The sequence below is a fragment of the Saccopteryx bilineata genome, chromosome 2 (genome assembly GCF_036850765.1).
Source record: "Saccopteryx bilineata isolate mSacBil1 chromosome 2, mSacBil1_pri_phased_curated, whole genome shotgun sequence".
Classification (NCBI taxonomy): Eukaryota; Metazoa; Chordata; class Mammalia; order Chiroptera; family Emballonuridae; genus Saccopteryx; species Saccopteryx bilineata.
Window position 1 is genome coordinate 130,857,212 of NC_089491.1, and position 17,388 is coordinate 130,874,599.

A 17,388-nucleotide genomic window follows, 5' to 3' on the forward strand; every position below is an offset into this window, starting at 1 on the left:
GGTACTAAACAATTATAAACCATAATAAATGAATGTTTTGAAGTTACAATATATGGTCCCATGAATGTATAATAAAAGAACCTGATCTAAATTTGGTGAGAAAATGGTGGTCAAGAGCTTCCCCAAGATATGACTCAAACATTTGGGAATGATTATAAGCCAATAAGGCAAAGTCTGAAGTGTAGCTTTCCTAACCTGGTCTTTCTGATATGCTTTTCTACCTATCATGCTACCACACTCTACCATTGCGCTGTACTGTGTGCCTTTTCCATTGTATCTTTATATTGCAATCCTCCTCCCAGTTTGGATCTACAGAATTCTACCTGATAAGGATTTATTATGTTTACTCGCACCTGCTCCCCAAGTAAGAGCCCAGGCTTTAACTGGCCTATCTTCATTGTCTCCTTGTGATTATAGATTTGGACTAATAATCTTAGCATGGACGATAAATTGTTTTTATCATTCCATTTCTCTTACATTTGAAGATAGTTAAAATATGAACTCAGCCTGACCAGGTGGTGGCGCAGTGGATAGAGCGTCAGACTGGGATGCGGAAGGACCCAGGTTCAAGACCCCAGGCTCATCTGGCTTGAGCAAAAAGCTCACAAGCTTGGACCCAAGGTCACTGGCTCAAGCAAGGGGTTACTCGGTTTGCTGAAGGCCCGTGGTCATGGCACGTGTGAGAGAGCAATCAATGAACAACTAAGGTGTCGCAACGAAAAACTGATGATTGATGCTTCTCATCTCTCTCCCTTCCTGTCTGTCCCTGTCTATCCCTCTATCTGACTCTCTCTCTCTCTGTCCCTGTAAAAATAAATAAATTAATTAAAAAAAATATATGAACTCAAATTAGGGTTAAAATTTAAAATAAACAGTTAACCCATTTGACACATTTAACAAGTTCCATGTCCTTCTCACATCCCAAATAAATGCTGTTTTATAAGAACCAGTATGTTTCCAAACAAAGTCCTCCGTGTCACCAGGCTAAAAATAATAATTTTAAAAGTGCACTTATTTGTCCTGTTCTTAGTGCAATTTTATCATGCGTTTCTAAGTTAACTACTAACTACACATAACATCATTTTAAAAAGTTAAAAATATCTAGTGTATTTTAACTGCCTGTTGGGTTAGGATTATTGTCATTCAAGGCCTCCCTCAGTCTGACCCCATCTTTGACATTCATCCTGTTTCCCACTGTTCTAGAACCTGTACCTTACCAGATTGATTCAGTTGGTTAAGTGGCTTTTTTTTTTTTTTCTTTCCCTGAAGCCAGAAGCAGGGAGGCAGAGAGACAGACTCCCACATGCGCCGGACTGGGATCAACCCAGAAAGCACACTAGGGGGAGATGATCTGCCCATCAGGGGCGTTGCTCTGTTGCAACCCGAGCCTTCTAGCACCTGAGGCAGAGACCATGGAGCTGTCCTCAGCATCTGAGCCAACTTTGCTCCAATGGAGCCTTGGCTGTGGAAGGAGAAGAGATAGAGAGAAAGGAGAGGGGGAAGAGTGGAGAAGCAGATGGGTGCTTCTCCTGTGTGCCTGGTCAGGAATTGAACCCGGGAATTCCACATGCCCGGCCAAGCTCTACCGCTGAGCCAATCGGCCAGGGCCAAGTGGCTTTCTTTACCTCCTTCCACAAAACACAGGAGCCCTAACCTATACTCATCCTGAAATGTGATTATCTTACTCTCATTTTTACATGTTAAAAATAGAGTCCTGGCCAGCAACTCAGTTGGTTAGAGAATCATCCTAATACACCAAGGTAATGGGCTCAGTCCCCAGTCAGGGCACATCCGACAATCAACCAATGAATGCATAAATAAAGTGGAACCAAATTGATGTTTCTCTTTCTCTCTCCCTTCCTACCACTCTAAATTTAATCAATAAAACTTTTTTAAAAGTTAAAAAAAAAAAAAGCCCTGGCCTGTTGGCTCAGTGGTAGAGGCTGACCTGGCATGTGTAAGTACCAGGCTCGACTTCTAGTCAGGGTACACAGGAGAAGCAACCATCTGCTTTCCTACCCTTCTCTCTTTTTCTCTCTCTTTTCTCCTCCCACAGCCATGGCTTGATTGATTAGGGAAGTGGTCCTCAACCTTTTTTGGGCCACGGACCAGTCTAATGTCAGAAAATTATTTTCACGGACCGGCCTTTAGGGTGGGACGGATAAATGTATCATGTGACCGAGACAAGCATCAAGAGTGAGTCTTAGACAGATGGAACAGAGGGAATCTGGTCTTTTTTTTTTTTTTTTTTGTATTTTTTCGAAGCTGGAAACGGGGAAGCAGTCAGACTCCCACATGTGCCTGAGCGGGATCCAGCCGGCATGCCCACCAGGGGCGATGCTCTGCCCATCTGGGGCGTCGCTCTGCCGCAATCAGAGCCATTCTAGCGCCTGAGGCAGAGGCCACAGAGCCATCCTCAGCGCCCGGGCAAACTTTGCTCCAGTGGAGCCTTGGCTGCGGGAGGGGAAGAGAGAGGGAGGAAGGAGAAGCAGATGGGTGTTTCTCCTGTGTGCTCTGACCGGGAATCGAACGTGGGACTCCTGCATGCCAGGCCAATGCTCTACCACTGAGCCAACCGGCCAGGGCCTCTTTCTTTTTTGAGAGAGAGAGAGAGAGAGAGAGAGAGAGAGAAAGAGAGAGAGAGAAAGGGAAGGGGGAGGGGTGGAGAAGCAGATGGGCGGCTTCTCCTGTGTGCTGACTGGGGATCAAACCTGGGACATCTACACATGGGCCAATGCTCTACCACTGAGTCAACCAGTCAGGGCCTCTTTGGTTTCTTTCATCAGTATTTTGTAGTCTTTACTCACATATAAATCCTGTACTTTCTGTTAGACTTATTCTTCCTTATCAGTGCATAAGGCTCTCCCTCATGAAAATGGATACATAGTAAGATATAACAATTAAAGAGGTTTTGATAAGTAAACATTTCATCTTTGGATCACTTTAGCTAGAATAAAAATGAGGCAGAGTCCATTGTCTCTATACCTCTTCCCAGCTGATGGCACGGAGACTGCACTGCGATCATTACTGCTGCCTGCTTTAGGTGCAAGGTGTACCAATACCCATCTCTGATGTAAGCCAGAATGGCTTGAAACTTAGCTATTTAGAAATCACCCACTGCTTATTACATTTTAAAATACAAATTCTATGACATTCCAGGCCTCCTGAGCCACATATCTCTAGAGTTGACATCTATAAACACATATATAACAAATTTCTCAGGGGATTCAGATGATTAGCCAGTTTGGAGAGTTACTAACCTCGACCATGTTTTCTGTTAGACTCACATTCTCTCATTTATAAATTCTCCACTCTAGTCAATATGGCATGTTTATTGATTCATAAATATGCAGTACCATTTCTTAGCCTTGCTGATACTGATTTTCCAACCTGTAGTGCCTTACCCTTTTTTAAAAATTTTATTTACTGATTTTAGATTGAGAAGGGGGAGTGGAGTGGGAAGCATCAACTCATAGTAGTTGCTTCTCGTATGTGCCTTGACCAGGCAAGCCCAGAGTTTCGAACCCATGACTACAGCATTCCAGGTTGACGCTTTATCCACTGAGCCACCACAAGTTAGGCTGCCTCACCCTTCTTGTGCTTTATCTTTCCCTTTGCAAACTTAGTGCATTACTCAAACCCCAGCCTAAATACCACTTCCTCAGAGACCTTTCGGCTGGAAATAGTTTCTTCCTGCTCAGATTGTTTGTGTTTTTTTTTCTTTTTTAAAAATAGATTTTATTCATTGATTTTACAAAGAGGGAGAGGGGCAGTGATAAGTATCAACTTATAGTTGCTTCAGTTTAGTTGTTCTCTGCTTGCTTATTGATTGTTGTGTGTGCCTTGACCAGGCAAACCCAGGGTTTTGGACTGGTGACCTCAGCTTTCCTGGTCTATGCTTTACCCATCGCGTGCTACCACAGACCAGGCAATTGCTTGTATTTTCTAATGGCATTTACAATATATATTTATTGTATTTCCCCTACTAGAAGGGCTGGATTAGATTTTACTCAGTTTGTATTTCTCAATTTAGTCAGAGTTTACTGAGTGCCAGATCCTACACTAGTCTTTACATGCTCCATATGAGTAGCAGGTTTGCTGAATAAGAGGTAATAAACTAGAAATGTCTTCAAAAATAAAAAAACAATAGCTTAATATTATTTTAGAAAACATTCTTCTTATACTCATCTTCTGAGCTATAATATTTTTTTGTAATATTTTAAAAATACTAAATTTTATGATGAGAAATTATATAACTGGCTTAAGTCTACTTTCCATTTTACTCATAATTTTAAGATACTAGAGTACTTATGATCATAGAGTAAAAGTAGGATACCAGGAATTTTAATTTCTTATAACAGAGAAACAATCCTGGAATTTTAAGAAAAGAACAGTTTAATTTTTATATAATTTTATTAATAAACATAGGGAAATACTGACATATTACAGTAAAATTTCAGTGTAACCATAATATTCTGAAAAGTACAAAATTCAAATGTCTAAATTTTAAAAGTATTTCTCCCCATAACAGTGCAAAAGAAAAAACCCAGTAATTACAAGTAGGTATATTTTACAAAATACTCCATTTATCATGGAAATTAGTGAGCTTACAAAAAGTTGATGAATTATAACTGAATTTCATATCCCAGTGGATCAAGTCCTTGGTCTAAAAGCATAAGAGAGGATTCTCTTAACTTCTGTAACAATTTCTTTAGTTCTTCCTTAGAAAATACCTGATTTTTAAAAAAGAGAAAAGAAAATGAGAACAAAGAAGATTAAGAACTTATCAACCTAATTCGCTTAATAGAAGAAATTCCTTTTTTAATATTAATGGAGCCAGAGGCTAGTATGTTAGCTTGGTTAGAAATTTCAAAGCTATTTTTCTGAGCCAGTCTACATATTTCTAACTGCTTAGAAATGCTACATATTTTTGGGTGATAGGGGGAAAGCACTATCATTAAAATGATCAATTACTTTAAGACAATATAAGTATAGTTTACCAAATCACTAAAATTTAAAAGCTCAAATGCTCTAGAACTTACCAGATATAGTTTGTGGCGCTCAGAGGATACCATATCTGCTAACTGGAGGCATTCTTGATACTGACCAGCACTATGCAATATGGTGTGAAGGAGAAAACACAACATTGGCAGACACAGTTTTCTCAGTGAAACCATTTGATGTGTTCTTTCATGGTCTTCTTCGGCATCCTACAGAAAGACATCAAGCGGTTGGTTAGAAAGTTGTTAAAATGACTACCTTTCAAGCACCCTGTCCAGATCTCTTCTAGGTAGAAGCAATTTTTTATTTCCTGAACTTGCAAAATAGTTACTTTGTGTGTTTCTTATGGCATTCAGTGCTTTTGTATTAATAATTGGTTCACAGCCCAGCGTATACATTAAAGCTCTCTAGGCAATTAAAAAAAACCAAAACCCAGCCCTACCTTAGACTAATCAAACTAGGAACTCTGGGAGTAGAGCCCAGTATTTTTTAAAATCGTCCCAGATCATTTAAATGGACAGATCAGAGGCGAGAGCCACTGCTTTATATAAATATATGTTTTACTCATACTAAGACTTATTATCCCTAAACTGAGCCTGCATACATGTATAGTTAAAAATTTAGGTCCAGAACTTTTAAAAATTAGACTTTAGTATCCTGAGTGAACACACTAAATCTGAAGAAATAGTTTACCCAAGAGTTCAATATTCCCATTCCCTAGCAAGTAGTTTCAGTTTAGTCTTAAATTATGCAATGTTATAAGTACAAAGGTTATATAATAACTATAATGCTCCTATTTAGAGGTAAAACTTAAAAAATAAGACTTGTTTTTGCTTTTAGCTATAAACAATACACATAGCTTACCTCTCTAACATCCACCATCCAGCCTCCGTCAACAAACAATAAGACATTATACATTTTCTCCTTCACATCAGCAGTTAGGGCATCCAAATGCCCTTTCCAAATACCATAGTCCATCTGCAAATATATCAGGGACAAAAACCACTAAATAATGTATTTGCAAAGTAGAGATGGGAATAAGTACATGGAACAGCATTCTAAAACAGTGATTTTCAACCTCCATCTCAAGGCACACATAAACCAATTACTAAAAAATCTGTGGCACACCAAAATACAGATATTTTTTGCCAACCTGACAAAAAAAATAGGTATAATTTTGATATAGTTAAAAAAAATAGTAATCATTTACCCTTTTTGCTCCAAAGTGACTTTTTAAAAAAAATCAGGTGCCGGCCCTGGCCGGTTGGCTCAGTGGTAGAGCGTCGGCCTGGCGTGCAGCAGTCCCGGGTTCGATTCCCGGCCAGGGCACACAAGAGAGGTGCCCATTTGCTTCTCCACCCCTCCCCCTCTCCTTCCTCTCTGTCTCTCTCTTCCTCTCCCGCAGCCAAGGCTCCATTGGAGCAAAGATGGCCCGGGCGCTGGGGATGGCTCTGTGGCCTCTGCCTTAGGCGCTAGAATGGCTCTGGACGCAACAGAGCAATGCCCCAGAGGGGCAGGGCATCGCCCCCTGGTGGGCATGCCGGGTGGGTCCCGGTTGGGCGCATGCGGGAGTCTGTCTGACTGCCTCCCTGTTTCCAGCTTCGGAAAAATGAAAAAAAAAAAAAAAAATCAGGTGCCTACACTTGTATATAAGGATTTCTGGCACCAAGAACTAACCAATCATATGCAACCTTATTAAATGACATGAGCAGTAAGATACAATTCTATTATATGACCTATATATACTGCTCACAAAAATTAGGGGATATTTCAAAATGAATATGAAGCTATAAAATATTCCCTATTTTTTATGAGCAGTAGATTTATGGTTCAAGGCCCTGGCCGGCTGGCTCAGCAGTAGAACATCACCCGGCATGTGGAGGTCCTGGGTTCGATTCCCAGCTAGGGGACACAGAAGCGCCCATCTGCTTCTCCACCCTTCCCCCTCTCCTTCCTCTCTCTCTCTCTTCCCCTCCTGCAGCCAAGGCTCCACTAGAGCGCAAGGTTGGCTTAGGCTCTGAGGATGGCTCCATGGCCTCCACTTCAGGTGCTAGAATGGCTCTGGTTGCAATGGAGCAATGGCCCAGATAGGCAGAGCATCACCCCCCAGTGGGCATGCTGGGTGGATCTTAGTCAGGTGCATGTGGGAGTCTGTCTCTCTGCCTCCCTGCTTCTCACTTCAAGGGAAAAAAAATGACAGGGCACTCATACCAGATGGCTATTGTTATTTTGGCTGTTACTTTTATACTTGACAATCTAAGGAAAAAAAGATCAGTGCCCCTGACAAAATAGTCAGGTATTGCATGTTTTTTGTTTTTGTTTTAATTCATGAGACAGAGATAGAGAGAGACAGGAAGGGAGAGAAATGGGAAGCATCAACTTATAGTTGTGTCACTTTAGTTATTCACTGCTTGCTTCTCATCCATGCTTTGATTTGGGGGCTCAAGCTGAGCCAGTGACCCCTTACTCAAGCCAGTGAGCCTGCACTTAAGCCAGCAACCTTGAGTTCAATCCAGCGACCTCAGTATTTCACACCTGTGGCCTCAGCGTCCCAGGTTGATGCTCTACCCACTGCACCACCACCAGTCAGGCATGTATTGCATGTTTTAAAAATTCTTGAGGCACATCAGTTGAAAATCACCGTTCTAAAGTGTTAACATTCATTCATTCAGTCAAATGTAAAAGTAAATATCAACAGATTGCAGTGAAATAAAACACTAAAATGACCTCTTTAAATATATGTATTGTTAAGATATAATAGACAGGTTTCATCTATATTTAGCTTACTTCATATTTCTTTTCTTTGTGTTCATGAGCCACTTTTTCAGTAAAAGTTGGTTGAGGTATCAAAGTAGGTTTCTGTGGAGCTGAATTCATATGCTTAAACCACTCATTAAAAGTTTCATGGGCTTCCTAAAATATGAAATAAAATAGAAGATTTTCACATATGCTCAAGTTTTTAAAATTTGGTTCTTAGAAATAATTTTGCAGCATCAAGAAATAAAACTTAAATTTTTGCCTTTATGCAAAAAAAAAATCATGAATATATGTTTTACAAAGTGACAAACACCAGCAAGATTTGTACTACTGTATATATACATTGTGTTTTCTGGCACCTACTCCTATCTTAGCGCCTGATCGCACAGCGGCTTCACATTTACCACTCTGTAATGTTATCACTCTGTGATGTACACATGTTTACAGGTCTGTCTTTCTGACTAGTCTATTCCTTTCTAGAAGGCAATGACAGAAAGCCATTCATAGACTTAGCCCTAGGACCTAGCCCATTCAACTTACTTGTTGAATGGATTTTGAATGAGCATGTTGTTATTATCTCAGTCCTAACAAACAGAGAATGTACTGCTTTTCTCAGTTGTTGACAAAAGCAGAAATATTAAAGTCAAGACAAGCATTCAAAGAATCTTAAGAAAACATAAGTTTCAGACATCACACACACTATCTGCCATGTGAGATGTTCTTGGTTGGTTAGCACTAATTACAGGCTCATGCTGATGAAAACCAGGGTGTGATTTCAATGCATGTGTAGATCAGTCAGTACCACAGTCGCAGGAGAGACAGGATAATGCCAATCACCACTCATCAAACAGTTCAAAGTCTGAGAGTGAATCAGAAAAATCATCCTGAAGAAAGGCACATTTGTTGTTTTCTTTACAAACCCACCAAATAAGCTCTAATGCACAAATGTTCTCTGATAGCATTGTCATCTTCAGGAGGAAGTGGACTTTCCATTCCCTGTTCTTCCCACTGGTTATAGATTTCTGCTATGGAATCCTGAGGAATTTTCACAAATACTTCTTTTGCAGCATCATGCTTTTTTGATGCTGTGAAAAAAATACAAAAAATTTCAATATATTGTATGTAGATTTCTGCGTAATGGTTTCTAATGGAATCATTGGTTTGCAACTTTTATAACCAGCTGTAACCATTTCAGGTCCCAAGGTACTTCTGTTAAAGGTCAAGGTGACCTTTCTACCTAAATGGCTGGGCTTCTTTATTTATTTATAAGATACAGTCACAAAAGGATTCATTACATGCAATTACTTTTACATACTTCCGTTGTCTTAAAAAAAGGATTATATATATATATATATATATATATATTTTTTTTTTTTTTTTTTTTTTTTTTTTTTTTTTCTCCGCTGCTGGAGGGGAAGAGACAGAGAGGAAGGAGAGGAGGAGGGGCGGAGAAGCAGATGGGCGCCTCCCCTGCGCGCCCCGGCGGGAACCGAACCCGGGACCCACGCACTCCAGGCCAACACCCCACCACTGAGCCAACCGGCCAGGGCTATGTATTTTAAAAAGTATAAAATACTCATCTTGGAGGAGTTGAAAAATTCTTATTGCTCTAGAAACTCATAACCTCATAATTGTTGACTTAATGTGAACTCAAATATGTGAAACACTAAAAAGATTGAAGCTCTGAATTTAAACATATGGTTCCCGAGCCATTTGCACATATGTATACACTCTTCAGATTCTGTTCACTACTTTCTCAAACAAAAATAGTAAATGGCCCTGGCCGGTTGGCTCACCGGTAGAGCGTCGGCCCGGCGTGCAGAAGCCCCGGGCCCGACTCCCGGCCAGGGCACACAGGAAAAGCACCCATCCGCCCCCCCACCCCTCTCCATCCCCCCCTCCCTGTCTCCCCCCCCCTCCCGCAGCGAGGCTCCAAAAAAAAGGATTATATTTTCAAAGCCTTGATAGGATATGCAAAATTGAGTAGGATATGAAAATTCACTATAAACATATTTTATTTCATGACACTAGGTTTGATATAGGGATGGCTGTTTTGTCCCCTCCCTTATTGGAAAGGTTAGACAAACAAAACTATGTTCAAGAGTATATGGATTTAAACAAAAACTTTTAAAAAAAGATATAAAAATACAGCGTACCTAAGAAGTTTCTCATTATCGCATTGCCTTGTTTTAAAGCTTCTGCCCTCTGTGCTGGGTCAAATACCAACCAGTCAATTACATCAATTTTTAAACGGTCCTCCTATCCATTTAATTGAAAAAGAAAAAAAAATTATTGTTTTCTAAGATAGTCTGCAAATTAGTAGAATTAACTTAAACCTGCACTTTAGTGAACATCATTTTCCCTTAAGTTATACAAAATTGTGAAAGAATAGCTTTCCTTAGTTTATTTTTATATTTATAACTAATAAATTTAGAAAAATTTATTGGGCCTGACCAGGCGGTGGCACAGTGGATAGAGCATCGGACTGGGATGCTGAGGACCCAGGTTCAAGACCCCGAGGTCGCCAGCCTGAGTGCGGGCTTATTTGGTTTGAGCAAAGCTCACCAGTTTGGACCCAAGGTCGCTGCCTCGAGCAAGCGGTTACTTGGTCTACTGTAGCCCCACGGTCAAGGCACATATGAGAAAGCAATCAATGAACAACTAAGGTGTCGTAATGAAAAACTAATGATTGATGCTTCTCATCTCTCTCCGTTCCTGTTTGTCTGTCCCTATCTATCCCTCTCTCTGACTCTTGCTCTGTCTCTGTAAAAAAAAAAGAAAGAAAAGAAAAACTTACTGGACTGTGAATCTGGAATTACATAGTCTATGTCCCACCAATTTAACCACTGACCTCTTTAAATGCTACTCTAAAATATTTTTCTTTCATATATAAACTTGCACTCTTTTCTGAAAATAGGAATAAGTAAACTATATAAGAGTTAGTAATTGATCAAGTATCTAGAATAATCTGATAAGCAAATATCCAATGCTCATTTTCTTTCGTTTAAACAAGCTTGCTGCTCTGGTTGGATAGCTCAGTTGGTTAGAGTGTTGTCCCTGACACACAAAGGTTGTGGGTTCAATCCCCTTTCAGGTTGAATGCAGGAACAGATTGATGTTCCTCTCTCTCTCTCCCTTCCTCTCTCTAAAATCAATAAACTAAAAAAGTAAACTTAAAAAAAAAAGAAAAAAAAAAGAAATGCTTGACCAGGCAGTGGTGCAGTTAGAGCATCGACCCATGACACCAAGGACCCAGGTTCGAAACCCTGAGGTTGCTGCCTTGAGCGCGGGCTCATCTGACTTGTGTGTGGGTTCACCAGCTTGAGTGTGGGGTCGCTGGCTTGAGTGTGGGATCATAGACATGATGCATGGTTGCTGGCTTAAGTCCAAGGTCACTGGCTCAGCTGGAGCAAGCCACCCTCTCCCCTGCTTCCTGGTCAAGGCGCATGTGAGATTGAATCAATGAACAACTAAGGTATCATAACTACGAGTTGATGCTTCTCATCTCTCTCCTTTCCTGTCTGTCTGTCCCTCCCTCTCGCTCTCTTTCTCTCTCGCTAAAAAACAAAAACAAAAAAACAACCTTGTTTTAACAATACTACTATAAGTAAACCTTTGTATTAGACATTAAGTTTGCTTCTGATTTTTATAATTTAAAAATGGCTGAGAGAGCAAAATTCTTAACAAAAGCCAGAGTATTTTATGGTAGAAGTTCACCAAAGCACAACCCATCCCCTTCCCCTCATACTACCTCAGTAGTGCCAGTATCTAGGGCTGGGGCGATGTCATGATGACTGAATTCACCAGTATCTTTCTTTCGAATATTCTCAACTACAGTTTTTGTAATAGTAGCAATATCCAAATCTAAAAAATTTTTTGAAGAGACAAAAGCAATAATTAATTGCTTATGCTAATATCCTCTATAAACAGTCACAATAATTTGGTAAATTTGGGATAATTTTTAAACATATAAAAGATATTGTTAAAATGCCAAAATTAAAAGATTTTTTCTTTATGAGTTACAGTATATTTTATTAAAATAGAACTTCAATGAAATTCTCTCAAGAGAACATTTAAAACTAGAGGGATAAATGTTACTAAAGCCAAAATGATAATTTGCCTATAAAGTCTGACAGACGACATTCTCCATCATTCTTACCTGCTTCTCTAGCCAGCTCCAGGCAATGGTGGCGCTGTTCAAACTCTGTAACACCTTCCAAAAACAATGCATACTGGGCAACAGCTAGGTCGTGAGGTAAATGACAGGTATAAAATGCTATGAGATTTGTACGCTTCTCATTTATTAAAAGCTAAAAAATAGAACAAGATTATAGTATGTCAATAATAAAACAAGTTCTAAAATCAATGATACTATTTTAAAAGGTCACTTCAAAATTTCAAACACATTTAGGAGAAATTCATACACAGATTTGTGTTGTTAAAATAATTTTAAACTCCAAAAAAATAAACTTGTAATTATTAAAATGTCTCTTATAGATTCTGATAAATTTCCTGCCACTGGGTATAAAAATATTGCTATTCTTTTTCATTAAAATAGTAAAAAGAAAAAAAGAATCAAATTGTGGACTCTTAAAGTTTACCTGTATGTATGTCTTTAAAACCTCAATGGAAACTTCTTCCTACACAGGAAAAAAAGATATAATTCAATCATAAACACAACTGCTTACATATACAAACAATATATCTAATAAAAAAATCTTCTATTAAATGATTTAATATATAACTGAGCATTACTATCTGCTAGGCTAAGTACTTAGCAAAGTATACATATTGCCTGATTTAACCATATCATATTCTTTGTGGGTATTATTATTCTCATTTTACAGAGGAAGAAACTAAGATCTATGGAGGCTTTATTTACCAAGAATTACAAAACTAGAGGCTGCTGGATAAGGCTGTGAACCCAGATTCTCACTCCCAAACCCAAGTTTTTAACTTGTATCATTCTGCCTTCTACATGTACTCTAACCAAATGTTACTAATCATTTAGGAAAAAAGAGAAAGAAAAACTAAAACAAAGGCTTAAAATCTCACACATTACTCAGTCTGGTTCACTCAGCTGGTGGATTCAGAGTGGGGTACTAATAAGGATTAAAGTTATGAATTTAACAGAAACCAGATGAACAGCAGCACTCTGTAGCCACAGATCAGAACCCTAATGGGCCACCCACAGTAAGTTATCACTGAGTGACCACATGAGACTGTTTAGAAGACTTCTGCACCCCACCACCATTTCTAGAAAACAACAATAAAAAAGTAGTGTTTTCCTGATGGTAAAAAGCATCTGCCTTTCAGAGAGGAGTGAATGGTTCATTTTTATTTACTTTGGTCTGCAGTCCCAGCGTGCGAAAAAACAAAACAAGGTGAGTCATGAAGCGCAGGAGGTGTCCAGGTAGATTATTTCTGCTTTTGGAAAGCCATTTGCTAAACTCATCAAGCAAACCTACAAGCCATCAAAGAAAAGATTCAATAAGGGGGATAAAAATCAAAAGAAGATAAATAAACATTGCCAAGAACATTTACCCCAATCCTACAGGGCTATTAAGTCACTTTCTCATTGTTAATAACTACTGTATAAAACAGACTCTGGATGAAATTAAAACTTTATCTTACAACAATTAAGTAGATAGTTGCACCTGACCAGGTGGTGGCGCAGTGGATAGAGTGTAGGACTGGGATACGGAGGACCCAGGTTCGAGACCCCGAGGTCGCCAGCTTGAGTGTGAGCTCATCTGGTTTGAGCAAGGCTCACCAGCTTGTGCCCAAGGTCTCTGGCTCGAGCAAGTGGTCAGTTGGTCTGCTGTAGCCCCCGGTCAAGGCACATATGAGATCAATCGGTGAACAGCTGAGGAGCCGCAACAAAGAATTGATGCTTCTCATCTCTCTCCCTTACTGTCTGTCTGTCCCTATATATCCCTCTCTCTGTCTCTCCCACAAAAAAAGAAATACATTAAAGCAGATAGTTGCATTCAAATAGGCTATTTCTAAAAATTAAAAGGTATAGTAGGTCATATGCATAGGTTTTTTTGTTTGTTTGTTTGGTTTTTTTTTTCTTCTTTTTTTCATTTTTTCTGAAGCTGGAAACAGGGAGAGACAGTCAGACAGACTCCCGCATGCGCCCGACCGGGATCCATCCGGCACGCCCACCATGGGGCCACGCTCTGCCCACCAGGGGGCGATGCTCTGCCCCTCCGGGGCGTCGCCATGTTGCGACCAGAGCCATTCTAGCGCCTGAGGCAGAGGCCACAGAGCCATCCCCAGCGCCCGGGCCATCTTTGCTCCAATGGAGCCTTGGCTGCGGGAGGGGAAGAGAGAGACAGAGAGGAAAGCGTGGCGGAGGGGTGGAGAAGCAAATGGGCGCTTCTCCTGTGTGCCCTGGCCGGGAATCGAACCCGGGTCCTCCGCACGCTAGGCCGACGCTCTACCGCTGAGCCAACCGGCCAGGACCTGTTTGTTTTTTTGTTTTGTTTTTTTGTTTGTTTGTTTTTTTGCATTTTTCTGAAGCTGGAAACAGGGAGAGACAGTCAGACAGACTCCCGCATGCGCCCGACCGGGATCCACCCGGCACGCCCATCAGGGGCGATGCTCTGCCCATCCTGGGCGTCGCCATGTTGCGACCAGAGTCACTCTAGCGCCTGAGGCAGAGGCCACAGAGCCATCCCCAGCGCCCAGGCCATCTTTGCTCCAATGGAGCCTTGGCTGCGGGAGGGGAAGAGAGAGACAGAGAGGAAGGTGCGGCGGAGGGGTGGAGAAGCAAATGGGCGCTTCTCCTGTGTGCCCTGGCCGGGAATCGAACCCATATGCATAGTTTTGACAACTTTTTACAAAATTACTGTAAGAAAACAAGGGACTCATACAAAGTAAAATAAAATTATAATATCTTACCATCAATGTCTCCCAGGATAAGGAACTTTTGAACTATATGATAATGTTCTTGATTCTCTTCCAGAACTCTCTGAAAAAATTTTTTACATTTCCTATAAATCTTCTAGAGGTCATTCTGTAGTATGTATTCATTGTTAAACTAAGATTGTCAAACTTTAGAAGAAACACATATAAAGAAAAAGTTGGAAATAAAGGACTGTAGGAAATCAAAACAAAATATAGAAAGATACTGTCTTTGAAATACACTTAAGACTTACAAATCCAGTACTGAACAGTATCACTGAAAGCGGGGAACTGTGATAAAACTAACCACTGTGAATGTTACTAAACTTTCTTTTTAAAATTTGTATTTATTGATTTTATAGAGATAGAGAGAGAGAGAGAAAGAGAAAGAAAGGGAAGGGAGGGAGAGAGAGAGGACACTGATTTGTTGTTCCACTTATTTACACATTCGTTAGTTGATTCTTGTCTGTGCCCTGACTGGCGATATAACCTACAACCTTGATGTATGGGGATAACACTAAAACAAATTGGGCAACCCGGGCAGGGACAATTTTTTAAAAATATTTTTCTACTGTTTTCCTTGGCACTCTATGGTGGACAAGAAAGGGAGGGCACTGTGACCTAAGTAAAATAAATTTAAAAGATTTCTATCAACAAGAATAACAGTTCTAAAAAGCATTCTTTGGGACCTGATGAGGTGGTGGTACAGTAGATAGAGGGTCAGAGTGGGATGCAGAGGAACCAGGTTCAAAACCCCAAGGTCTCTGGCTTGAGAATGGCCTCACTAGCTTGAGCAAGGGGTCACTGGCTTGAGCATGGGATCATACACATGACCCCACAGTCACTGGCTTGAAGCCCATGGTTGCTGACTTGAGCAAGGGGTCACTTGCTCTGCTGTAGACCCCCAGTCAAGGCACATATGAGAAAGCAATCAACAAACAACTAAGATACTGCAACAAAGAATTGATGTGCCTGACCAGGCGGTGGCGCAGTGGATAGAGCATCGGACTGGGATGCGGAAGACCCAGGTTCGAGACTCCGAGGTCTCCAACTTGAGCACAGGCTCATTTGGTTGGAGCAAAAGCTCGCTGGCTTGAGCCAAAGGTCGCTGGCTCGAGCAAAGGGTTACTCGGTCTGCTGAGGCCCACGGTCAAGGCACATATGAGAAAGCAATCAATAAACAGCTAAGGTGTTGCAACACACAATGAAAAACTAATGATTGATGCTTCTCATCTCTCCGTTCCTGTCTGTCTGTCCCTGTCTATCCCTCTCTCTGACTCTGTCTCTGTAAAAAAATAAAAGAAAAAAAAAATTGATGCTTCTCATCTCTCTCTTCCTGTCTGTCTGTCCCTAGCTGTCCCTCTGTCTCGTTGTCTGTCATAAATAAATAAATAATCAATAAACTAAAAGGATTTTTTGGGTATTATCTTCTGATATGGTATTAAGAGTAATAAAAAACCATCAAAATAGTGACTAGACAGACAGTAGAAAAAAACATTTACAAGTAATCTGCAGCTGGATATCTTGCAGCAAATAGTTTATTTTCTGTCGAATGTTTGAAATTTTTATTTGGTTGTCAAAATTTTCTTTCAGCATTTATTCTTTTTACATTTGAAACTTTGCTTCATCTGGAATTTATTTAAATATAGTACATGACCTAGGGTAGGGATCTTGTTTTGTTTTCTTTCTGGATGGAAAGTCAATTATGCCTATACCATCATGTATCTAAACAAACCACCCCCTTTCCTCTAATATGAAAGGTCACCTCTGTTACCTGTTAAGTTTTCATTTACACTTGGATCTCACGTGAACTTTCGTATTCCACTGATATATTTATTCCTCTGTCAATTCCACACTGTTGCGAAGACAACTATCCCACAACTATTGTTTTTTTCCAAATTTTCTTGCCATTCTTACTTGTTCTTCTATTTCAAAATTTTCTGTCTAGAAATAATTCCATAATGCACTGTTTCTATGTTAATTTTGGAATAAATGACATTTACATTGTCTTCCCATCTAGGAATGTGGTATATCTATTTATTCATGTTTTCCAGTAAGATTCTACAGTTTTCTTTATGAAGGTCCTAAAATCGTTCATTAATTTTTATTTCTAGGTATCTTATAGTTTTAGTCAATAATTTAAATGGGACTTTTGGGGAGGGCCATATACTTTTCTAACTAGTTACATCAAGTACAGAAAGGCTATAACTTTTTTGTAACTTTTTCTTGAGTTTAGATTAACAAATTCTTATCTTATTGACTCTAGTAACATATTGGGTTCTGAGTTTCTAGATTTACACTCTTATCAAATGTTTCCTTCTTTCTAATATTTATATCTATTCCTTGACTTTGTTTTATTTTCACTAGCTGGAATCTCCAAAATAATAAGCTAGCAATAAACCCTTGACAGAAAAGTTAATTTCCTTATGTTACAAAGAGCTTGTTGTACAATAAGGGAAAGATAAAGCCCAACATAAAAATGGATAAAGATCAGAACAGGAAATTCACAGAAGGCCAATAAACATAGGAGAACTTGCTCAGCCTTACGAATACATAGTAAAACGTCTGCAGAACAGTATGATCCTATTTTCCACCTAATTTGATGGACTGGAAAAAAATAAAGAGGGTGATATTTCAGACCAGTGAGAATGCAGGGAAGAGGACACATTAATAAATTACTTGTGCGAGTATGAATAAATTGCTATACCCAGTTAATTAATT

The 17,388-nt window shown here is 39.8% G+C and overlaps 1 protein-coding gene across 1 annotated transcript in view; it reads right to left on the reverse strand.

The window, feature by feature from the left end:
- Positions 1-4,415: 4,415 nt before the first annotated feature.
- NUP107 (nucleoporin 107) overlaps positions 4,416-17,388 on the reverse strand; it is a 57,020-nt gene continuing 44,047 nt past the window's right edge. The window contains exons 18-28 of the mRNA XM_066257821.1: positions 14,665-14,734; positions 13,104-13,222; positions 12,360-12,398; positions 11,918-12,068; positions 11,510-11,622; positions 9,915-10,017; positions 8,683-8,843; positions 7,789-7,914; positions 5,866-5,979; positions 5,043-5,210; positions 4,416-4,733 (exon numbers count right to left, since the gene is read on the reverse strand). Coding sequence (XP_066113918.1) covers positions 4,626-4,733; positions 5,043-5,210; positions 5,866-5,979; positions 7,789-7,914; positions 8,683-8,843; positions 9,915-10,017; positions 11,510-11,622; positions 11,918-12,068; positions 12,360-12,398; positions 13,104-13,222; positions 14,665-14,734 — 1,272 coding nt within the window. The 3' untranslated portion in view covers positions 4,416-4,625. The remainder of the gene's footprint in view (positions 4,734-5,042; positions 5,211-5,865; positions 5,980-7,788; positions 7,915-8,682; positions 8,844-9,914; positions 10,018-11,509; positions 11,623-11,917; positions 12,069-12,359; positions 12,399-13,103; positions 13,223-14,664; positions 14,735-17,388) is intronic.